Source organism: Schistocerca piceifrons, chromosome 1 (genome assembly GCF_021461385.2).
Source record: "Schistocerca piceifrons isolate TAMUIC-IGC-003096 chromosome 1, iqSchPice1.1, whole genome shotgun sequence".
In the NCBI taxonomy this organism is placed as follows: domain Eukaryota; kingdom Metazoa; phylum Arthropoda; class Insecta; order Orthoptera; family Acrididae; genus Schistocerca; species Schistocerca piceifrons.
In genome coordinates this window covers 1200375419-1200401325 of record NC_060138.1, presented here as the reverse complement: position 1 = coordinate 1200401325, position 25907 = coordinate 1200375419, and the positions used below count along the sequence as shown (strand labels likewise).

At 41.2% G+C, this 25907-nt stretch overlaps 1 protein-coding gene across 1 annotated transcript in view; it reads left to right on the top strand.

Annotated features, from left to right (window-relative positions):
* LOC124781646 (rhodanese domain-containing protein CG4456-like) overlaps positions 1-25907 on the top strand; it is a 46595-nt gene that overhangs the window by 5613 nt on the left and 15075 nt on the right. Inside the window, exon 2 of the mRNA XM_047253877.1 lies at positions 11467-11650. Coding sequence (XP_047109833.1) covers positions 11503-11650 — 148 coding nt within the window. The 5' untranslated portion in view covers positions 11467-11502. The remainder of the gene's footprint in view (positions 1-11466; positions 11651-25907) is intronic.

The following is a 25907-nucleotide window of genomic DNA, read 5'->3' as shown; positions in this document are numbered from 1 at the left end:
ACAAAAGCCCATACTGAGCTACTCTCTTGCGATCTTACACTGGAGTTTATCTATCATCTCCGTAACGCTTACGCGATTACTAAATGATCCTGTAACGAAGCGCGCTGCTCTCCATTGGATCTTCTCTATCTCTTGTGTTAACCCTATCTGGTACGGATCCCACACCGGTGAGCAGTAGTCAAGCAGTGGGAGAACAGGTGTTCTGTAATCTACTTCCTTTGTTTTCAGACTGCATTTCCTTAGGATTCTTCCAATGAATCTCAGTCTGGCATCTGCTTTACCGAAGATTAATTTTATATGGTCATTCAATTTTAAATCACTCCTAATGCCTACTCCCAGATAATTTATGGAATTAACTGCTTCCAGTTGCTGACCTGCTATATTGTACCTAAATGATAAAGGATCTTTCTTTCTATGTATTCGCAGAACATTACACTTGTCTACATTGAGATTCAATTGCCATTCCCTGCACCATGCGTCAATTCATTGCAGATCCTCCTGCATTTCAGTACAATTTTCTATTGTTACAACCCCTTGATATACTACAGCATCATCCGCAAAAAGCCTCAGTGATCTTCCGATGTCATCCACAAGGTCATTTATATATATTGTGAATAGCAACGGTCCTACGACACTCCCCTGCGTCACACCTGAAATCGCTCTTATTTCGGAGGACTTCTCTCCATTGAAGATGATATACTGCATTCTATTATCTAGGAACTCTTCAATCCAATCACACAATTGGTCTGATAGTCCATATGCTCTTACTTTGTTCATTAAACGACTGTGGGGAACTGTATCAAGCGCCTTGCAGAAGTCAAGAAACACGGCATCTACCTGGGAACCCGTGTCTATGGCCCTCTGAGTCTCGTGGTCGAATAGTGCAAGCTGGTTTTCACACAATCATCTTTTTCGAAACCCTTGCTGATTCCTACAGAGTAGATTTCTAGTCTCCAGAAAAGTCAGTATACTATAACGTAATATGTGTTCCAAAATTCTACAACTGATCGACGTTAGAGATATAGGTCTATAGTTCTGCACATCTGTTCGATGTCCCTTCTTGAAAACGGCGATGACCTGTGCCCTTTTCCAATCTTTTATGATGCTACACTCTTCTAGGGACCTACAGTACACTGCTGCAAGAAGAGGGGCAAGTTTCTTCGCTTACTCTGTGTAAAATCGAACTGGTATCCCATCAGGTCCAGCAGTCTTTCCTCTTTTGAGCGATTTTTGTTTTTTTTCTCTCACTCTATCATCTATTTCGATATCTACCATTTGGTCATCAGTGCGACAATCTAGAGAAGGAACTACAGTGCAGTCTTCCTCTGTGAAACAGCTTTGGCAAAAGACATTTAGTATTTCGGCCTTTAGTCTGTCATCCTCTGTTTCAGAATCATTTTGGTCACAGAGTGTCTGGACATTTTGTTTTGATCCACCTACCACTTTGACATAAGACCAAAATTTCTTAGGATTTTCTGCCAAGTCAGTACATATAACTTTACTTTCAAATTCATTGAATGCCTCTCACATAGCCCTCCTCACACTGCATTTCGCTTCGTGTAATTTTTGTTTGTCTGCAAGGCTTTGGCTATGTTTATGTTTGTTGTGAAGTTCCCTTTGCTTCCGTAGCAATTTTCTAACTCGGTTGTTGTACCACAGTGGCTCTTTTCCATCTGTTACGATCTTGCTTGGCACATACTCATCTAATGCTTATTGTACGATTGTTCTGAACTTTGTTCACTGATCCTCAACACTATGTGTACTTGAGATAAATCTTTTGTGTTGAGCCGTCAAGTACTCTGAAATCTGATTTTTGTCACTTTTGCTAAACAGAAAAATCTTCCTACCTGAAATCACCAATGCTGTAACCGCTTTATGAGCGCTGATTCCCTGTTCTGTGTTAACTGTTTCAAATAGCTCGGTTCTGCCTGTCACCAGAAGGTCTAATACGCATATCCACTTAGCACTACCATCGCCCACTATTAGTGAGCGAGGCCACTACATGCTTGTCGAACTGGCTGCCAGCGATTCAGTTGTCGAGAATGGTTGCCGCAGCTTCGAAATGCTTGAAACAGTCAATGACACCGCTTTTCCCACCAAAAGCTGCACTGGTGTCGTTCGTATTGCAATTACCAACACGAAAAAATGAAATAAAAAATGTATGTCCATGAAATAAATCTTTGGCACTCTTCCAAGTTCTCAACATCGTAAAAAAATTACTTTGTCGACAAAAAAGTTTAGGGGTACGCATCCCCCAGTGCTCCCCCAGAAAAACAGCACTGGCTATAACTGCCTCATGATCACAGATACCAGTTTTGATGTGGCCATCCTCAGAGAGGTCAGCTGTATTTGTTGCCATTAGATCTAATGTATTTCCATCATGAGTGGAGTTCCAAACTATCTGTTCTAGGTAGTTTTCAGAGAATGTATTTAGTAACGTTTCATAGGATGTCTCATTGCATCCACCACTAACAAAAATATAATCACCCCAACGGATTGTTGGATGATTAAAGTCTCCTCCAATGATTGCGTATGATTATGGGGCAAATATGCCACCTCCATTTCCATTTCCCTATACTTTCAGTATTGTGTATGCTTAAATTTTCTCCATAGATCTCACTACTATCAGCTTCAGGAGATACTGAACTTAATTGATGAAACAAAAAATAAAAAATGGTGCAGGTGAAAGGGAATGCAGACATCTAAGAAATGAGACTGTCATAAAGTGCAAATTGGATAAGCTTGAATGGCTAGAGGGAAAGAAAATTTAGGTTGTTTGTTTTAATTTAACTATCGGTTTTGTGTCATCTCTCTATAAGTGCCCACACACTGTGTGTGTTTTGCATATGAATCACTGCAGCACACATACAAATAATTCTGATTTGAAAGCAACTAATTCTTATATTATAGTAAAATTTTAATAATTCTTCGACATATTCTAGAATTTTCATGACTCACATATCATATTCTCAAACAGAGTCTACCACCTTAGTCTAGATTGTTAAGAGTTTCAAAGGGAGAGTTAGACAATGATTGGCTGATAAAAGGCAAGGAATACAATAGAAGATGAATGAGTGGTAGTCAGAGATAAAATAGTGATAGCAGTAAAGGATCAAACTGTCAAAAAGACAAAACCTAGTGGAAATCTTTGGATAACACAGGAGATGTTGAATTTAAATGAGAGGAGAAAATATGAAACTGTAGCAAGTGAAACAGGAGAAAAGGAGTGCAGATGTCTAAATTGTGCAATTGGCAGAAAGTGCAGTATGTTTAAGCAGTAACTGTCAGAGGATGAATACAAGGCTGTAGAAGCATGCATAACTAGGGTAAAGATAGATGCCACCTATACAAGATTTAAAGAGATTTTTGGAGAAAAGAGAAGTAACTGTATGGATACTGAGAGCTCATATGGCAAGTCAGTATTAAGTGAAGAACGGAAAGCAGAAAGGTGGAAGGAATGTGTAGAAGGATTCTAAAATGGAAATGGACTTGAAGGCAATATTATAGAAAGGGAAGATGAAACAGATGGAGACAGGAGATATGGTACTGGGAGCAATAAAAGATCTAAGTTGAAAAATGACCCCTGAAGTGGACAGCATTCAATCGGAATTATTGAGACCCTTTGGGGTTTGACGTCCCATCGACACTGTGGTCATTAGGGATGAGACTCTTGTGAGAGCCAGCCGTGACAAAACTGTTCCACCTGATGTGTGGGATATGTGAGAAAAGTGTTACCGCCCAGACCTCAAGAAGAATGTAATAATTCCAGTTCCAAAGAAAGCAGGAATTAACAAATGTGAAAATTACCGAACCATCAATTTAATAAGCCATGGTAGCAAAGGATCAGTTTCGAAACCAGAGAAATGTGGGAACACATGAGACAATATTGACCCACAACTTTTCTTGGAAAATAGGTTAAAGGAAAGCAACCCTCGATTTATAGCATTTGTAGACTAAGAGTAAGCTTCTGACAGTGTTGACTAGAATACACTCTTTGAAATTCTGACAGTTTAGGTGATCAAATACAGGGAGCGAAAGGTAATACAGCTTGTATAGAAACCAGACCATAGTTATAAGATTCGAAGGACATGAAGGAAAAGTAGTAGTTGAAAAGGGAGTGAGACAGCGTTATAGCCTGTCCCTAATTTTATTCATGCTGTACACTGAGCAACCAGTAGAGAAAATTTGGAGAAAGCATTAAAGTTGAGATGGAAGAAATGAAAACTTTGAGGTTTGCTGATAACATAATTCTGTCAGAGACAGAAAGGAACTTGGAAGAGCATTTGAACAGAATGGATAATATCTTGTAAAGAGGTTATAAGATGCGCACCAACAAATGAAAAACAAAGATAATGAAATGTACTCAAATTTAATCAGGCAATGCTGAGGGAATTAGATCAGGAAATGAGGCACTAAAAGTAGGAGTTGAGTTTATCTAAAGTGTAGCCTTGTGTGGAAGTGTAGCATGGTAAAGAGTTCAGTCAAGAAGAGAATAGAAGCTTCTGAAATATGGCACCACAAAAGAATGCTGAAAATGAAATGGGTAGGTTGAAAAACTAATGACAGTTTGTGGCTAAACTTGACTAAAAGAAGGGATTGGTTGACAGTACACATTCTTAAGCATTAAGGAATTGCTAATTTAGTATTATTTGGAAGTGTAGGGGATAAAAATTGTAGAGGGAGATCAAGGGATGAAATATCAGAAGCAGGTTCAAATAGGTGTAGATTGCAGTAGTTAATCGAAGATGAGAAGGCGTAAACAATGTAGACTTGCATGGAGAGCTGCATCAAACCAGCCCTAGGGTTGAACATTACATTATTTTGGAATATTGTCCCCCTTATTGCAGTAAAGATTCTTGTATGGTTAGTGCAATTTTTCCAATTTTTTATTGTCATTCAATGTTTGAAATTTTACAATTGTGATGTAAACATAGTCCTTATGACTTCAACTGCTGCATTGTAGTATTGTGTTTTATCCATTTTATAACTTTCATACTGTGTTCAATTTAGTTTCTCACTTCAGCATTAGTTAATATTGAATTCATTGTACATTAATATTGTTTTTGACATTGTTACATTAGTTTGTCAGTGAAAATATGTTCGTCAAAAGTTTGAGATACAGTTACCTCAGAGAAAAACTAGTACAGTGGAACTCTGATTTTACATTTTTCGTGATTCTATACAATAAATTCATAGCCCCTGTGAAAAACCCATAAGATAAATGTTAAAAATTCCTCGATTTTATATTTCTTCCTAGTAAGGTTTACCTTGATTGCAAGTTTTTACTTGACGTCTCACTTGACTTCATCTCTTCCTATTGACATTTGATTTGACTGAACGAGTTATAAAGGCACAAAAGACAAATGGTTTGCACCATGGGTAGTGGCAGAGTTATGGGAATATTTTAGGCCATTGTGGAGAGGGGAGATGTGAAATGATGACATAATTCATGATCACTATTGACAAACAACTTGCAACATTTAGCTTCACCCAGCAGTTATGATACAAGTACTGCTAGGTTGCAGTGGTAACGGAAAAACAAGACAGTCAACGCAAAGTGTTCTGGACTGAGCTAATACGTGAGGAAGGGGCCAAGCCGGCATCTTTTCTTGTCCAACTTATAACTCAGTCTCATCTTTTTGTACGTATTTCTTATGTTCTGTATTCAACAACAATATCAGTTGTCAACCTTTTAAATAAAAACACTGAAACTCAAAGAATATGCTCAGTCATAATAGAAGAAACATTGCCCATTTCTGGCTAGTGAACTCTTATTGGCTGGCAGATTGTTAAGTCACCCAGCAGCCAGTACAGCCACCACACCACACTAACACATATCTAAAATGAGCTCACCTACTGGATGTGTGGAGAGGGGGAGCGATGGGAGTGCTGGTAGGGATGAAAGCATTTTGTGAAGTGCTGAAAATATACTTTTTGTGCAGATGATGTGCTATGACAGAGATTTCACCCAGAAATAGAACAAGGGTTTTGCAATAGCAGATTTTAAAGAGTTTCCTGTTCAAATTGACGTGATACAGTTGCAACAACTACATACACTATTCGTGTATATATTTTCCATTGCACACACCACACACTGTAGATCATAAAGACTGGCAGCAGTGATAGAGGACATGAAGTGAAACTGTAGCACCTGAGCCTTCTTTCAAATTTACATTTTACACAATGTACAGAAAGTCACTGCACTGACTTCTAATAAGCTTGCAACATTTATTGGGGAAGTAAATTCATTTTTTCAAGTCTCTGTTCCTCTCATCAAGCCTAAAATAACACTTTAACAGTGGTGAGCATATGAAGCATGGCTCATAAGAAAAGCATTAAACAATAACCGCAGTGGTGACAAAGTATGTCATTAAGCAGTTGAACATATAATTTGTGGTCGTAGCACGTCGGAAAACAGCTCGATAATCTTGTACCCGGATACCAATTTCAATCTTTTTAGAAGTTTTTACTTGCTGTTACACATCTGTGTTTTCCAAAGAACAGATGAAATTCATTACCACAAATTATTGTATAAACATTGTATTGCACATTTAATTTTCTTCTGTTAGACAGATTTTATACAAAGTATTGGAGAGGATTGCAATTTTTAATCATTTATGCCAATTACATTTGTTTTTGCACATATTTTGGAGGTTTTTAACAGTTTCCATGGTTCTACATTTTCCTCAGTGTTGCGTTTTTTAAGTTTGGACCACACAAAAATGTAAAATAGGCACTTCACTGTATTTTTATCACAAGTTTCTCTATCATTATTTATACAAATTATTTTCTGGGTGTTGCCACTTCACATCTTAAAGGGAACTTGCAATTGCTGTAGTGTAACAGTACCTGAAATTAATGTAGTACAAGCAAGGCTAATTTAAAGTTTATTTATTTAATGTTCAGATAAACATTGCACCAGTCAGAATGCAGTCCCATTTTGAATGCTTTGTCAGGCACGGTATGAGTTAGTTGCTGTTGGTAAGCAGCTGGAAATCAGTCCGACTGCTACTGAGTGATTGGAAGTTGCTTTGTGTGTGTGTGTGTGTGTGTGTGTGTGTGTGTGTGTGCTGGGCGTTTTGTACCAGATATACCAAAGGTACCTCAAGTACTGTCCTCTCAGGCATTCTCTGCTCTGAGGAAGAATGTAGAATGTACAAGATCTGTCATTATTCATCCAGTTGACTGTGAGTAGTGTGTCAGTGATAGGTCAAGGATCCCTGTACAGGGGAGGCAGGCACTAAGGAGAACTTGAGGTATTAAATCACCCCCCCACCCCACCCCCAAACAAAATTGAGGTGCTGTGCTCTACTGCAATTGAATCTGAGCCAATGAAATGTATTTCACTTGTTCAGAAGCCCGCTGTGGCCTGTCAGGGGAAGCAAGTTTTGATTGGTGGGACAGGGTCTGCAATTCAAACATGTGGCACATAAAGGTACCTCTTAGGGGAAATGGCAGCAAGGGATGGGAAGGATCACCTTGCACACACTGTGTGCCTGCCTGGAGGCCTTATTCAACATATTGAAGAGGCTGGTTCGACAATCAATGGCAGATTGTGGCACACGAGGGAATGATTGATGCCTGTCACCTGGGTATCATTCCAGTGATTGGCACAGCGGGTTGAGAAAAGCAGCCTTGCTCTCGAAGATTCAACAAAACTCACAGTCTAAAGCATTGTCCATAGCATTGGTTCTGAGCCAGGTAGAAGGCTTGAATTGGAGACTTTGCAGGTTCTGTGACAAGCTAGACTGTGATTTCCTGGGCCTACACCATAGGCTTGGGAATTGTAGGGCCCTCCTAAATGGGTCAGGGGTGCACTACTCATCAAAGAGACCCAGAAATATTCATGCAAGACCAAAAGAAGATGCCTCCACAGATGAAATGATTAAAATCCTAGTGATAAACTGCCAGAGCTATCTCTGCAGGGTGACAGGGTCTAAAGGATCCCAAAAGAGCAGTGGAGCTCATGTAATACTAGATACAGAAAAATGGCTAAAATCCAAAACTGACAGCAGTGAAACTGAGTACATTTAAGTGTATAAAGAAAGAATAGGCTAATAGGAAATGGAGGTGCTGTATTTGTCACAGTAGGCAAGAAATCCACTAAGCTAGAAGTTGAAGATGCATAGAAGAGTTTGTGGAAGACTCAGCGCCAATGCTGGTCATAAACTTGTGACTTTCTGTTGACCATGAGACTCATCCCAAAAGTAACTGAAAATTTTGGAGAAAACTTCAGTTCTCCAGGATGAAGTTCCACGATCATACTGTCATCATTGGAGGAGACTTTAACTATCCTTCAATCAAATGGGATAACAACAGTTTTGTAACTTGTGAGCATGACAAGACATCCTTTTCTTGTTTGTCACACTTCATTTTCCTCCTGATACTGTGCCTATTGGCATGCTAGACCCTGCACTCTCTGCCAGACAGCACTTCTCCCTCCCCCCCCCCCCCCACCCACCCCTACCCACCACCACCCATACACTGCTATCCCTTCCTCTTCCTTGTCCCTCTGGATTGCTGCTTCCATCCACTGTGATAGTTGCTTTCTGGCCTGAGCTGCCGGAGTTGGCAGTCATTTTGGCATGAGGCGTGCTTGCTTGTGTGAATGAATGGTGTGTGTTTTCTTTATCTGATGAAGGCCATGGCTGAAAGCTTATGTGTAAGTGTCTTTTAACTGTATCTGTCTGCAACTTAATGTGTCGTCTTTGTGGTAAGGAGCAGTCTATCTTTTCATAAATTGTTGATGGCTAAGTGAAAACTGCTGAGAACAGGTAGTTCAGGAACCCACTAATGATAGAAACATTTTAGACCTAATGACAGCCAGTAGACCTGATCCTTTGAACCTTAATCTTTTTTGAGATTCTTGGGGCCTCTGACTCTTCTCTTATGAACTTTGTGATGGGTCCCCCAGAATCTGAATGCCCAACCTAGTTCAGTGGGGGTTGGCCCCCCCAGGGTTAATCTCGATTATGTTGTGTGATCCATTCCGTGGGCTAAAAGAAGTGTTTGTTGGGATAACTCATGTCCATCCATTTGGAGGGGGGGGGGGGAGACAGGGCCTTTGATAGTCATCCCTAACATGGAGTACAGACATTGCTTGATGAGTTTCTTTGGCACACTCTGCTGTTGGAAGTCACAGTCCTCTCCCACTATGAGACTGTTGATACAGCTGCACCTGTAAAACTAGGCAAGGTATTTTACTGGGTGCTACCATCCTGAGATTTTTTTAAGGGGTTGTAACTTTTCCCCAACCTCCTCCCCCATCAGTTATGAAATGAAACCCCAGGTTTAGCACATGCAATAGTAGATTTACTTTATGATCGTATGAGTTACCAGCTTATTTGAATGGTGCACATTACATTTTACTCAAGATACACGCTCACTGTTTGATTTGAAGGAGAGCCCATTTTCCATGACCATCAAGATTACCAGATCTTTCTTTCATGGATTTTTTTCCCCATATGTGGTTGCACAGTGTTGTTTTATGAAGCCCCGGTAAAAAACGAAGATAAGCTGGTTAATAGGATCTAGATCACTGTCTCCTTGTACGACAGACAACAGCAAGGTTTGGAGAGTGTAGCAAAATATTTTGCATCATTATAGTGAATGAATGCATTGAGACTAGCAATACTCACTTTGAACCATTGCAATGAGATTAAGATGTTGCTGGAAGGAACAAGTTGATTATGTCAATAAAAAACAATATTCTTTCTGGATTATAAGTTCTTAATCTCAAAGAATATAACTAGGCATCCTCTACTATCTGCATAATTTTTATCCTAACAATTTTGGACAGACTGCGCAAATAGTTATTTAAATACAAACAAATTTTAACAGTTTTCACAAATATTAATGTACACTACGAAATTTACCATTATTGAAGATGGCGTGACAGTGCATACTGGATTAGTACTAGAGCAAAATAAACTAGCAGCTAGATGTATGAGAACTTTAAAAGTAAGTTACACATTATTATGGCAGGCCAAGTAACTTTTATTGTATGCTACATAACACCTTAGAATGATAAAGGCACATGACACTATTGTTCAATATAGGCACTTCCTTTCTGTATCAACAGTCATAGCACTTTACCAATTGTTCATTTCCTCAATGGCAGAAATCCACACCTTTGTCATAGAACCATTTGAGAACTGCTCATTACTTGATAATATCTTTCCCAGGTGTTATTTCACCTTACCAAAAAGATGGAAATCACATAGTGCAAGATCTGGACTTCCTGATTAGCATCAGCCACTTCTGTGTGTTTGTCAATTGTTGGCAAAATTTCATTCCAGCTGAATGCAACATTGCATTTCGTCCATACACTGCCAGAATTTCATGGTGAAATTTTGTGTAATCTGGACCTTTTGCCAACAGGAATCGTACTGCCCCATGTACTGAACTTTGAACTACGTTCCCAGTTGCCATGCTATTTCAGTTGCACATGGTGATGCGCCTGTTATCATTACCACAGCAGAACTGTGTCTGCAGGGAATCTAGAACATATACTCTCTTCTGACACTGAGCCATTCTTGTTTCGAAATGGTCATAGTATAGGACATCATGTGTAACTTACTTTTTGAAGAACCTGCGTATATTGCAATGCATAATGCACATACTGTTAATAAAGTGTAAGAAATGCTCCAGTGAATGCAAATGGCTGATGATAACTGATTATAAGTACTTCTGAACCCTTGATTTAGGTAGAACTATAGAACCTATTGTAGCTGAATGAACATAGTAGTACCATATGGAATGAACTCTACATGACGTCAGGACATAAAGAACACCAGTTGTGAAATTTGCCCAAGGGCTTTTTTAACTTTGTTTGTTATATTACAAGATAAAAAGCTTAACTGCTTTGTAACAGTTATTGAACAACCATATATATCACACATGAACTGTCATGTTTTGAAATATTTATCTTAAACATTGCACATGTAATTCCATACACAGTTATTATTATTATTATTATTATTATTGTTATACAATGATTATTAAACAAAGAAACAACCATATTTATAAATACATGTTGTAAATACTGCGCGAAAAATTCAATGAGCTTGAAGAATTATAAAACTAGTGTGGTATTGTAAATAACATACATGCATCTATCCTTTCCCTAATATTCCTGATATTCCAACCTTGATTTCAGCAGACGAATAATGTGGAATAAAAGGTCTGCCACATGACTACTTTTCAGCTGTTGATTATAAAGAACTCTTAGAAATAAAACATTTATATAGCAAACATGAGTACTATAGACACACATGTGAACAGTCTCTCCATATTGAATATAATTGATTTTCAAAAATCTCAGATGAAAGCTAATACTGTGAAAGAAAGTGTTGGAGAAAAGAGTAAAGAATCTTATAGTCATTGCAGCAAAAAGAAGGTAGTAAGAAACATATTTTTACTGCCCCTGACGATAATAAGGTATTAATGGTAATATTTTCATTTCAGGAAGTTCACATCCAGGAGGACAGTCAAGATCTCAAAATGCCCACAGAAATCAGTCCAGATCACCATCTTTCATATGATGATGTTGTAAAACTTACAAAAGCGAAACAAATTTATTTGATCGATGTTCGAGAACCCCAAGAGCTAAAAGAAACTGGCGAACTTCCTGAGAGTGTTAACATTCCTCGTAAGAATTCATTCACATTAATTACATCCTTTCAACTTGTTGAATATTTTGGTCTGTTGATAAAGTATTCTCCTATTTTTCTCTTTTTGGCTTTTTATGGTAAATGTAACTATTACTGATAAATCAGTGGAAATCAAAAATGCATGTACAAAGACTGATGTAATTTTGCTGTGCTAAATCATGAATTTTCTTCTGATAAGTGTCTGATGGATATACCAGCATGACCTTTTCGTTTTTCATTATTTTTGGCTTATATAGGATATTGTATGAAAATCAATCCTACTTGTAGTTTCATAATAATTGTGAACTTGGGATTTTCATGAATAAATAAAAGGAAGATTAAGGTTTAACATCCCATCAATAATGTCACTGGAGACAGAGAACAAATTTGTTTTGGGGAAGGAAATTTACCATGTCATTTTTAAGAAGCATCCCAGAATTTCCTTTAAAAAATTCAGGAAACCTACTTGAGACCTAAATCTGAATGGCTAGAGGGTGGAACTGAACCACCATACTCCTGTATACAGGTGCACTATGTCAGTGGTATGAAGAAATGGAGAATTATCTGTTACATTTGGGAACGACTGACAGGTGATTATCAGTTTGGTCTGCATTTTTAATGACTTTACCAATCAGTACACATGACTGCTTATAGTTATGAACTTTTGCCATTTGGACTTGCAGCCAATGGATTAGCTCTGTCTCTTTGTGCTCTAATTGCCTGGAGGTGGCTTTACAAAATATTTCTGAATCTTATCCAGACATGGACTCCCAGCCGCTTTCTGTGGCTTACACGGAGTGTGGATCATACCACACCAAACAGTGCTCTACAACTATGTGTACATCTACACTCAGCAAGCCACTGATGGTGTGTGGTGGAGGGTATGTTTTGTACCAGTATCATTTTCCACTTTTCCTGTTCCAGTCACGAATAGTTCATAGAAAGCATGCGTGCGTGCTCATATCTCTCTGATTTGGTGCTTACGGCCTTTTCAGGAGATATAGCTAGAGGGAAGCAATATATTGGTTGACTTGTCCCAGAACATACTCTCTGTGAATTGTAATATTAAACCACATCCTGACATAGAATGCCTCTCTTGCAGTGTCTGCACTGGAGTTGACTGAACATCTCTGTGTTTCTTTCATGCTTACTAATAGTACTAATAGTACCTGTCCTCTTTTAAAAGAGGAATGTGATGAAATTGAAGAACTGGACAGGAAGGGAAGATACGACTTACTATACAACAGAGTAAAGACTATGACATGGGAACAAAACAGAGCAGGAAGTGCTACTATGGAAATTTTGAGTAAAGACGAAGAGGTAGTGTTTAAAGATCGTGACGATGTCCTCCAGAGATGGGAAGAATATATAAAAGAGCTATTATATGACACAAATAACAAACCAGAAACTCTGGAACTTGAATCACACAACAGTGTAAGTGATGACGAGAAAGGACCAACCATCATAATGGAAGAAGTAAAGTCTGCCATTGCTGCAATGAAAAATGACAAAGCAGTAGGTACAGATACAATACCGGGAGAAATACTAAAATGCTTGAACCACAATGGAATAAGAGAAATATTGAGGTTATGTAATAAAATATATGACAGTGGTGAATGGCCTGAGGACTTTTTGACAACAGTAATGATTCCATTACCGAAAAAACAAGGAACCAAGAAATGCAGCGAGCACAGGACAATCAGCCTCATTTCACATGCAGCCAAAGTGATGTTAAGAATAATTAATAAAAGACTTGAAAAAGTAATAGAGGAGAATCTCGGCGAGGAGCAGTTTGGCTTTAGACGGAATACGGGCACCAGAGATGCAATAGGGCTCCTACGAATCTTGGGAGAAAGGTGTATTGAAAAAGGAAGAGACCTATGTATGTGCTTCATTGATTTAGAAAAGGCATTTGACAATGTGGTTTGGGACAAGCTGGCGACTATTATGAGGGAAAAGAGAGTGGACTGGAAAACCAGAAGACTTATAAACTCATTGTACCTTAATCAAAAAGTTTCAGTTAAAGTGAGAGGAGAAAGTACAAACTGGATCAGACTAGGAAAAGGAGTAAGACAAGGATGCTGTTTATCACCTACTCTTTTCAACCTGTACTTGGAAAATATGATTGACCAATGCTCATTAGATGACAAAGGAGTAGAAATTGGAGGAAGAACAGTAGGGTGCTTGGGATTTGCTGATGACATGGTCCTTCTAGCCACAGGGGAAAAAGAACTACAGGATTTGGTGGACACCATTGCAACTAACGGAAAAAAATATGGAATGAAAATTAACACAAATAAAACAAAAGTATTGGCAATAGGAGGAAATAAGGAAATAAAAATTGTGCTGAATGGAGAAACACTAGAACAGGTGCAAAATTTTAAGTATCTTGGAAGCAGGATAGACACCGACTGGAAGTGCACCACAGAAATTAAAACAAGGATAGCAATGGCAAAAGAGGCGTTTTATAAGAAAAGGAGAATCTTCTGCAGCGGTATGGACAGAGAACTCAGAAAGAGACTCATAAAATGTCTTGTATGGAGTGTTCTTCTATATGGCGCTGAAACATGGACTATGAGGAAAAAAGACAGAGAAAGGCTGGAGGCTTTTGAGATCTGGACATGGCGGAAGATGGAAAGAATAAGTTGGATGGACAGAGTAAAAAATGAAGAGGTACTGAGAAGAGTGGGAAAGAAAAGGCAGTTACTAGATGTAATAAAGAGAAGAAAAAGAAATTGAATTGGGCATATATTAAGAAAGAATGACGGACTGATAAAAACAGTTTTAGAAGGTTATGTAGAAGGGAAAAGGAAGCGAGGAAGGAAGAGATTCCAGATACTGGATGACATGATGGACGGTACAACATACAGCAGCCTTAAGAAGGAAGCAATGGATCGCAGAAAATGGAGAGGCAAAGGACCTGCTAATATAGCAGATAACTGATGATGATGAATAGTACCTGTAATCAAATGTGATGCTCTTCTTTGGATCTTCTGCATTTCCTCTATCAATCCTATCTACTGCAAATTCCAGGCTGACGAGCAACATTCCAGCTACTTTCTTTGTTGATGGACTTCCTGAGAATTCTTCCAATGAATCTTAGTCTAGCATCTGCCATACCTTTGATCAATTTTATATGATTGTTCCATTGCAAATCACTCCACATCTGAACTCCTAGATATTTTATGAAAGTAATACTTCCAGTGGTTGTTTTGCAGTTGTGTAGTCATAACGCATTGGGTGTTTATGTGTATGTGCACCCAGTACATTATATTTGTTTATGCTGAGGGTCAGTTGCTACTCCCTGCACTAAGCATTAATCCTCTGCAGGTCTTCCTGCATTTCACCACAGTCCTCCAGCATTGAAACTCCTCTCTACACAACAGCATCATCCACGATCAGAGCGACTCCTGACATGCCAGCAATAAAAAAATGTCTCTCACAAAATTTTGTACAGCGAGTACATCCAGCAGAAAAAGGATGTTAAAGAATGGCAATCTGTCAACACTGTAACCACATGTATGGTAACTACCTCTGTCAGCACATATTAGGTGTGCTGTACAACAAGTGCAATTGCCAGAGTTTTGGGTTAGCAAGCAGGAGGTCGATGGTTTGATCCTGGGTTGAGGAATATGTTTTTTATTTGGTAAATCTACATCTACATCTACATGGTTACTCTGCAATTCACACTTAAGTGCCTGGCAGAGGGTTCGTTGAACCATTTTCATACTACTTCTCTACCATTCCACTCTCGAATGGCGTGTGGGAAAAAGGGACACCTAAATCTTTCCATTTGAGCTCTGATTTCTCTTATTTTATTACGATGATCATTTCTCCATATGTAGGTGGGTGTCAACAAAAACATTTTTGCATTCAGAAGAGAAAATTGGTGATTGAAATTTCGTAAATAGATCTCGCTGCAAAGAAAACTGCCTTTGTTTCAGTGACTGCCACCCCAACTCGCTTATCATATCAGTGACACTCTCACCCATATTGTGCGATAACACGACATGGGCTGCCGTTCTTTGCACTTTTTCGATGTCCTCCGTCAATCCTACCTGGTAAGGATCCCACACTGTGCAGCAATATTCCAGCAGAAGACGGGCAAGTGTAATGTAGGCTGTCTCTTTAGTGGGTTTGTCGCATCTTCTAAGTGTTCTGCCAACAAAGCGCAGTCTTTGTTTCGCCTTCCCCACAGTATTATCTATGTGGTCTTTCCAATTTAAGTTGCTCGTAATTGTAATTCCTAGGTATTTGGTCGAATTGACAGCCCTTAGATTTGTGCGATTTATTGTATACCCAAAATTTATCGGATTTCTTTTAGTACCCATGTAGATGACCTTGCACTTTTCTTTGTTTAGTGCCAATTGCCATTTTTCACACCATACAGAAATTCTCTCTAGATTATTTTGTAATTGGAATTGATTGTCTGATGATTTTACTAGACGGTAAATTACAGCGTCATCTGCAAACAATCTAAGGGGGCTGGTCAGATTATCGCCTGTATCATTTATGTACATCAGGAACAGCAGAGGGCCTATGACACTACCTTGCGGAATACCAGATATTACTTCTGTTCTACTCGATGATTTAACCTCTATCACCACAAACTGTGACCTCTCTGAGAGGAAATCATGAATCCAGTCACACAACTGAGACAATATTCCATATGCATCGCAATTTGATTAATAGTCACTTTTGAGGAACTGGAAATCTAGGAATATGGAATTGATCTGAGATCCCTTGTCGACAGCACTCTTTGCTTCATGGGAATAAAGAGCTAGCTGTGTTGCACAAGAACGAAATTTTCTGAATCCTTGTTGGTTATGTATCAATGAGTCATTTTCTTCAAGGTGATTCATAATGTTTGAGTACAGTATATGCTCCAAAATCCTACTGCAAATTGAGGTCAGTGATATGGTTCTGTAATTCAGTGGGTTACTCCTATTCCCTTTCTTGAATATTGGTGTGACCTGTGCTACTTTCCAGTCTTTAGGAACAGACCTTTCGTCAAGTGAGCAGTTGTGTATGGTTGCTAAGAAAGGCGGTATTGTGTCTGCATACTCTGAAAGGAACCTGACTGGTATACCATGTCGACCAGAAGACTTGTCTTTCTTAAGTGATTTGAGTTGTTATGCAACACCTTATTAAGATACCTACTTTTATGTCACTCATTCTAACAGCTGTTCTGGGTTCGAATTCTGGAATATTTACTTCGTCTTCTTTCATGAAGGAATCACGGAAAACTGTTTTAGTAACTCTGCTTTAGTGGCACATGTGGTGTCACCGCCAGACACCACACTTGCTAGGTGGTAGCCTTTAAATCGGCCGCAGTCCAGTAGTATACGTCGGACCCGCGTGTCGCCACTATCAGTGATTGCAGACCGAATGCCGCCACACGGCAGGTCTAGAGAGACTTCCTAGCACTCGCCCCAGTTGTACAGCCGACTTTGCTAGCGAAGGTTCACTGACAAATTACGCTCTCATTTGCCGAGACGATAGTTAGCATAGCCTTCAGCTACGTCATTTGCTACGACGTAGCAAGGCGCCATTATCAATTGCTATTTATCTTGTGATGCATGTACCGTCAGACCGATGTTTACCAATTATGGATTAAAGTTAAGTATTCCAGAAGCTACGTACTTTTTTTACTAGACTCAACTCCTTTAACTGTTACAGACCTCACACCAGCCTGTGTGAGCTTAAACGCGTGCCTTTCGGCTTCCTCCTAGTGGCTTGGCTGTCTTGCCAAGTCACAACAGTTTGGCGACGAGGATTGGCGACGAGCCAATTCGCGTTTGTACCAATACAGACTCATATACTTGTGTAATGGCTTCGCCACAATCTCCAGATGTACTGTCCGAATTTTATGGCTTGCAGAATCAGCAGATGCAGGCCTTACTGGATGCACTTGGACAGCTCGTCCAGGGTCAACGTGCAATGCAAAACGATGCGGCAGCCGCCGCTTCACCGCTCACGCAGCCACAACACGCAGTTGCACCACCTTTTCGTCCTTTTGATGCGGCACTGGAAAGCTGGACGGAGTGGTCACGCCAATTTGGATTCCATCTCGCCACCTACAGAATTCAAGGTAATGAGCGGCAGCCTTTTCTCCTTTCCGCCGTAGGCGTCCAGACGTACCGTCTGATAGTGAAATTATTTCCCCGACGCGATGTAGCAATTCTGTCCTACGACAAAATTTTGTCTGCATTAGATGCATATTTCAAAGAAGTCAATGTAGTTGCAAAAAGGTATACCTTCTTTCGTACAAAACGTACGGCCGGTCAGACTAATAGGGAGTGGGTTGCAACTTTGCAAGGCCTTACTAGGGATTGTGCTTTTGAGTGTGAATGTGGACTTCCTTATTCCGATACTATGGTACGTGATGCAATTGCACAGAACGTTTCTGATGTTCGTGTACGGGAACAGATTTTGAAACTAGTCAATCCCTCCCTTCAACAAGTGATAGACATATTGGATCGGCAGGACACACTTGACTTTGCTCAGGAATCGTTTGAAACTTCACCAGCCGTGTGTCAGGTTAACCTGCCCGCCGGGCGCGCTGCACGGAACAGTAAACAGCCCTCGCGCCCGTCAGCGCAGCTGCCGCCAAGCTCTCCGCCACATGTGCCGCGCAAGCAAGCAAATGCGGTGAAATCATGCCCGCGGTGTGCTACTAGACATTCGCGTGAGAATTGCCCGTCACACCAAGCTATTTGCTTTTTCTGTAATAAACGAGGACATGTTCAGAGTGTTTGCCAGAAGAAGCTCCGATCGGACACTCACAACCATTCCAGTCCCTTTGCTTCGCGCCGGAATCGGAATCGAACCCAGAATACTCAGGCTCGTGAACCTTCGCCCATGGAAATTCATGTAGTTCATTCCACTCCGCCCAGTGCCACTCTCTCTAATAGTGACTGTGTTCGTCCCACAAATAGTGTGCGCCGACATCGCCAGAAATCCTGTCAAGTCGCAAGTGATTCTGTTCCAGTGTCAGTTCACGTTGCACGAGACAGTCGCTCTTGTCGTCAGCAGGACAATAAACTTTTTGTAGACTCGGACATTAATGGCAACGTGATACCATTCCAGCTCGATACCGGAGCTGCAGTTTCCATGATCAATCGAGACACGTACAAACAGCTGGGCACCCCTCCGTTGCGTGCCGCAAATGTTAAGCTCAGTAGTTATTCAGGACAAGCAATCCCTGTGTTAGGACAGTGCAGCCTTCTTGCAACATACAAAGGACAAACAAAACTTGTGTCATTGTACGTCCTTCGTTCTTCTTCTGCAGTGAACTTGTTTGGATCTTTTTGACAAACTGTGCCCGGGTAAATATTTTTCAAAGTTGGACCTAGCAGATGCGTACTTGCAAATACCGGTGGACGAAGAATCCCAGCGCGTCTTGGTGGTTAACACGCATCTTGGTTTGTACCGATTCAAACGATTGCCATTCGGGTGTGCATCCACCCCTGCATTGTTTCAGCAATATCTACAAACTGTTTGTGCGTTGGTCCCTACTGCAGCAAACTATCTGGACGATATTGTGATCTCCGGAAAGACGGAAGAAGAACATTTAGCCAATCTCAGGACATTATTTCAGGTCTTGCGACAAAATGGTCTTCGCTTGCAGAAGGACAAATGTGTGTCTTTTGCTCGGGACTTACCTATGTACTCAATGCCCAGGGCATACATCCGAGTCCAGAGCACCTCCGTGCCATACAAGACTTACCTTCGCCGCAGAATTTGAAGCAGCTACAGAGTGTGCTGGGAAAAATAAATTATTATCATCGCTATGTGCGCCACGCCTCTTCCATTTCAGCTCCGCTTCATTGCTTATGCCGTAAAGGTGTTCCGTTCATATGGACGACGGAATGCGAATGCACCTTTCGCCAGTTGAAATCGGCGTTGCTTTCCAATACTTGCCCTACGCCATTCGATCCCCAGAAACCCCTTTTGTTGGTGGTGGATGCATCGGATTTCGGGATCGGTGCGGTGCTTGCGCACAAAGATGGGCCGCACGATCGCCCTATTGCCTTTGCGTCCAAATTGCTCTCGTCTGCGCAAAGAAATTATTCACAGATCGAGAAAGAAGCTTTGGCTCTCGTATTTGGTGTTACTAAGTTTCATGATTTCTTGTATGGTCGTCACTTTACAATCATCACAGACCACAAACCTTTGACGTCGCTTTTTCATCCGAACAAGCCTGTACCTCCACGTACAGCGCAGAAATTCATTCGCTGGTCTATTTTCCTCTCGCAGTACCGCTACGATATCTTGTATCGGTCCACTGCTAAGCACGGAAACGCCGATGCATTGTCCCGTTTGCCTGTTGCTGAGGATAGAGCATTCGATTCTTCCGAACTTGCTTGCATGTTCGTTGATGCGGAAACCGATGATGTGGTCGAATCGTTTCCGATTGATTTTCGTCGTGTAGCTACAGCCACAGCGGCTGACCCTGTCCTTGTTACAGTTCTGCGTTTTGTTGCTATGCAATGGCCCTTGTCAAAGTCACGTATCGAGGATCCGTTGGTTCACCGATTTTTTGCTCACAAGGAGAGACTTTTTGTTCGACGTGGTGTTTTGCTGTTGCGTTCTGATAATGATCAGTCCAGGGTCGTGGTCCCACATTCGTTACAGTCCTCTGTCTTACAGCTTCTCCACCAAGGACATTGGGGTGTAGTGCGAACGAAACAACTTGCTCGTCAGTACTGTACTTGATTCGAAATCCACTACCCCTTGGCAACGCTTACACATCGATTTTGCTGGTCCATTCTGGAATGCTCGATGGTTGGTTGTGGTAGATTCATTCAGTAATTTTCCTTTTGTTGTCCGGATGTCTTCCACGACGTCATCTGCCACCATCCAAGCGTTATCTGCTATCTTTTGCATTGAAGGTCTTCCACAGACTATTGTTTCCGACAATGGCCCCCAATTCATGTCCGCAGAATTTCAGTCATTCTGCAAGGCCAATGGTATTCAACATCTGACGTCTGCGCCGTTTTCGCCACAGTCCAACGGTGTCGCTGAACGATTGGTCAGGACTTTCAAGTCACAGATGTTGAAGTTAAAAGAGTCGCATTCTTGGGAGGACGCGTTATTGCTCTTTTTGTCCTCGTATCGCTCTCAGCCCCGCAATGGTCGCTTGCCGGCTGAGTTGCTTCACGGTCACCCTCATCGAACCTTGATGTCTTTGCTACATCTGCCGCCTCAGGTTCCTGTGCAGCGGCACACACCTGCTTTTGCCCCAGGCGACGTTGTCTACTATCGCAACTATCGAGGTTCACGGCGTTGGCTCGCAGGGCGCATTCTTCGCTGCCTCGACCGCATTATGTATCTTGTTTTGGGGGCCTCTGGTGAGGTGCGTCGGCATCTCAATCAGCTGCGCCTCTGTCGTCGCACGGGTTCTGCCGCTCCCCGTCTGCTTTCAGCGACGGTGCCGTCCGGTCAGCGCCCTGTGGACCCATCTACTGGCTCGCCTCAGCCCCAGGTGTTACCGACGATGCCTTCCCTTTTGCCCCATGGCGACGCGCCGCCACCGCCTGTTCTCCCGCCGGCGACGCCCGCAGTGGATGCGTCGCTGCAACCGCTGGGCGCCTCCCTGGGTCACACGCCGCCGATCGCTTCCCGTGACCTGTTGTCCTCCGCCATGGACTTCTTGCCCGCTCCGGACCATAGGACGTCTTCGCCCGTCGGGTGCCCCGACCCGATGGAGGTCAACGCTTCGGCCTCTCCTGTCTCTCTATGGGCGCATACACCGCGTGTTGGCGTGCACCCTGGACTAGGTTTTCAGGCGTTTCCTAGCTCCCCTCGGACCGAATGGCAGGGTGCAGGTGGCACAGCCTCGCCTGTTGTTAGGCTCCCCACCTCGTCGCATATGTCAACGTGGGGTCTTCCCCACGGCGGGCGGAAGCCTTATAACACAACCGTACGCCGATTTGCGGGGGAGGAATGTGATGTCACCGTCAGACACCACACTTGCTAGGTGGTAGCCTTTAAATCGGCCGCGGTCCGGTAGTATACGTCGGACCCGCGTGTCGCCACTATCAGTGATTGCAGACCGAACGCCGCCACACGGCAGGTCTAGAGAGACTTCCTAGCACTCGCCCCAGTTGTACAGCCGACTTTACTAGCGAAGGTTCACTGACAAATTACGTTCTCATTTGCCGAGACGATAGCATAGCCTTCAGCTACGTCATTTGCTACGACCTAGCAAGGCGCCATTATCAATTGCTATTTATCTTGTGATGCATGTACCGTCAGACCGATGTTTACCAATTATGGATTAAAGTTAAGTATTCCAGAAGCTACGTACTTTTTTTACTAGACTCAACTCCTTTAACTGTTCCAGACCTCACACCAGCCTGCGTGAGCTTAAACACGTGCCGTTCGGCTTCCTCCTAGTGGCTTGGCTGTCTTGCCAAGCCACAACAGCACACATCACACAGTGATGGTATTGCCAGTTTTTTGCCACTGGTGTACTTTACATATGACCCGAATTTCTTTGGGTCTTCTACCATATTTTGAGACAATGTTTCATTGTGGAAATTATTAAAAGCATCTTGCATTGACGTCTGCACTAAATTTTGAGCTTCTGTTAAACTTAGCCAGTCTTGGGGATTTTGCATTCTTCTGAATTTGGCATGCTTTTTTCGTTGTTTCTGCAACAGTGTTCTGACGTGTTTTGTGTGGCATGGTGGATCAGTCCTGTCTCTTATTAACTTATTCTGTATGAATCTATTTATTGCTGTCGATACTGTATCTCTGAATTTGAGCCATATCTGGTCTACACTTACATAATTAGCTTGGAAGGAACGGTGTTTCTCTCTTTGGAAGGCATCAAGTGAATTTTTATCTGCTGTTTTAAATAAATCTATTTTGCATTTATTTTTAGTGGTTTTGGTTGGTATGGTTTTGAGCCTCACTACAATGACCTCTCTATTAGATCAGGATTATTTGTGGCTAAGAGGTCAAGTGTGTTTTCGCAACTATTTACAATTTGTGTGGGTTCATGAACTAATTGTTCAAAGTAATTCTCAGACAAAGCATTTAGTACAATTTCAGAAGATGTTTTCTGTCTACCACTGGCTTTGAACATGTATTTTCAACAACAAGTCGAGGGTAGATTGAAGTCTCCACCAATTATAACTGTATGAGTGGGGTACTTATTTGTAATGAGATTCACGTTTTCTATGAACCGTTCAGCTATTATATCATCTGAGTCGGGGGGTCAGTAGAAGGAGCCAATTATTATTTTGGTATGGCTGTTGAGTATATCCTCTGCCCATAGTAATTCACAGGAACTATCTATTTCAACTTCACTACAAGATAAACTACTACCAACAGACACAAACACACCACCACCTACTTTATTTAATCTACCCTTTCTGAACATGGTTTGCGTCTCTGTACAAATTTCAGCAGAATTTATCTCTGGCTTTAGCCAGCTTTCTGTTCCTATAACGATTTCAGCTTCAGTGCTTTCTATCAGCACTTGAAGCTCTGGTACTTTTCCAACACCGCTACGACAATTTACAACTACAATACCGACTGTTGCTTGTTCAATTCTCGTTGTTTCTTTGCCTTGTACCCTTTGAGACTGGAGCCCTTTTTGATCTTCCCCAAGACTGTCTAACCTAAAAAACCGCCTAGTCCATGCCACACAGCCCTTGCTCCCCGTGTAGCCACCTCCTGAGCTGTAGTCCCGGTGGTACGATATCTGGCATCTTAATCATCAACAGCGATTGCAGTGGGTCCCCTAGAAAGTATTTGCGCTTACATTCTTATGAATGGAAGACTGGTCGGTTTTGAAAGATGCCCTTTCCACGTTGTCGGTGTGAATTTATTCGCGCCACTTCATCTACTAGATGCAAAACCTGTTTGCTTTGCACCTTCCTCCAGTGGTCCCATAGATTAGTACCAACTATTATTCTTGCCTCATTCAGGTCCATTACATTTCATTAAGGCTTTACGTTACCAGCAGGGCTAGCAATGTGCTTTGCGAATAATGTGCAAACTTGGTTACTATTTTTATGTGTTATCACCATAGTCCCATTAACTATGCCTTTCAACATTGAGTCTGGTAACCGCAAGCTGTTTACTAAACATCTCAATGCATTATTATTATTATTATTATTATTATTATTATTCTATTGATGGGATTGTGGAAACATCACGTCTATAACCATTAGGGAAACAGTGTAATTCGAAACAGAACGCTTCACAGTTAGCTGTGTCAGGATGAACCATGCAGAACAATATGTCAGAGGGGTAATGCGTATTATGTAGAACAGCACTCTGGACTGACAGCATGTTTATGCTGTATGCACTGTTCACCAGACAGGGACTAGTTGCGAGCGGAGTAACGCGTCCATGACAGACTCTAATGTACATCGGCACACATATCGAATTTTCTCATTGTAAACCTCCACACTCTCGAATTAATGTGTGATAGTATTTGGACAGAATATTTCCAGGCAAATGGCTCGGATGTGGAGGTCCAGTTGTACGCCCACTGCATTCACCTGACCTAAATCCCCTGGATTTCTTCCTGTGGGGACACTTGAAGGAGCATGTGTACTCTATTCCGCTGACAAATGTGAAAGAACTGGTAGCGTGTGTTCATGCTGCTCTTTTTACTGAGGACGATGCTTTGCTGCATCCAGAGCTGTATGATTCAGTGAGTTGCGCAATGTTTGGATGTGCAGGGAGGTCGCTTTGAGCTTCTGTTGTTCTGAAGACAAAGTATTCCGTTGTGAAGGTCATGCAGACATTACTATGGACATTATTATTGTCACTGGTTGCTAATGTGCATCTGAGAGCTCATATAACATGTAGTATAAATGAACAGTAGATGCTGTGTTATTGTACTGTGCTATCATCTTTAGTATCTCGAAATTGATATTGTTTTTGTAGTTATTCTGTCCTATGACAGATCATTTCTTTCAACTGTGTATTTTGTATTTGTCTAACCACGTACTTGTTATGTTCACCGTTACAAAATGTTGTACATTTAGGATATATGTGACCTAAGAAATGGTGTATATTATAGTATGAAATGTCAGAATGAAATTAGCAAATAAAAAAAATTTGGCCCAACCCAGGATTGAACCCTCGACCTCCTGCATGCTAACTCAAAACTCTATCTACTGCACCAACTGTACAGCACAACTAGTATGTGCTGACAGAGGTAGTTACCATCCATGTGGTCACAGTGTTGCCAGATTGCCACTCTTTAATATCCTTTTTTCTGCCAGATGTACTTTCCGGATGAAATTTTGTGAGAGACATTTTTTTATTGCTGGCATTTGAGGAGTCGCGCTGCAAAGCCAGAGTGCGCGAATTTTGCTTCACCCTATATAGTGAAAAGTAATGGTCCTGGACACTCCCTTGAGCTACTGAAAAAGTTACTTTTATGGCGAAGACTTTTCTCCATCAAGAATGACATGCCGTGACCTGTTTCACTGAAACTCTTCAGTCCAATCAAATAGTTGGTCTGATACTGTGTGCAACTTGTATTTTGCTCATTAGGCAACAATGTGGAATTGTATTGAATGCCTCCCAGATGTCAAAGAGCACAGCATCTGCACCTGTATCTATTGGTTTCTGGGTTTCATGGATGAACAGAAGCTACTGGGTTTCACACGATCATTGTTTTCAGAACATATGTTGATTTTTACAGAGGAGGTTTATTGTGTTCAGATATGTCATAATACACAAGCAGAAAATGTTCCAAAATTTTACAACATACTGACATCACAGATATAAACCTATTGTTCTTTGCGCCTGTTTGACGAATCTTCTTTAAAACAGGAACAGGAATGACTAGTGTCATTTTCCAATCATTAGGAATGCTTCGCTCTTTGGTGTCTTATTAAAGAAGTAGTGCATGGATAGTGTTTTGTGAATAGTGATCAACTGGAAGGAGTTAAATTAATGTTTTTGATGGTCACTTCTATTATATCATAGTTTTCTCCCAATAGTCAATGTCAACGCATAAAGTAGTGGACTGTGGAGCATGGAGGAATGCGTGACATCATGATCTGATTTAATCAGGGAGACAAAACAATAATGAGTTTCTTGTGGTGGTCATTTTCACAGCAGCTGTATATAAATTTCAGTAGTTCAAATAAAAAATACCTTCTGCTTGGTGCACATTAAGCTTTTTTATTTAATTTGTGCACCCAGACATGTTTCGTCACAGTCACAAGGCATCTGTAGTGAGTGTCCTGAAATATTACATTTTCTTCATTTGCACAT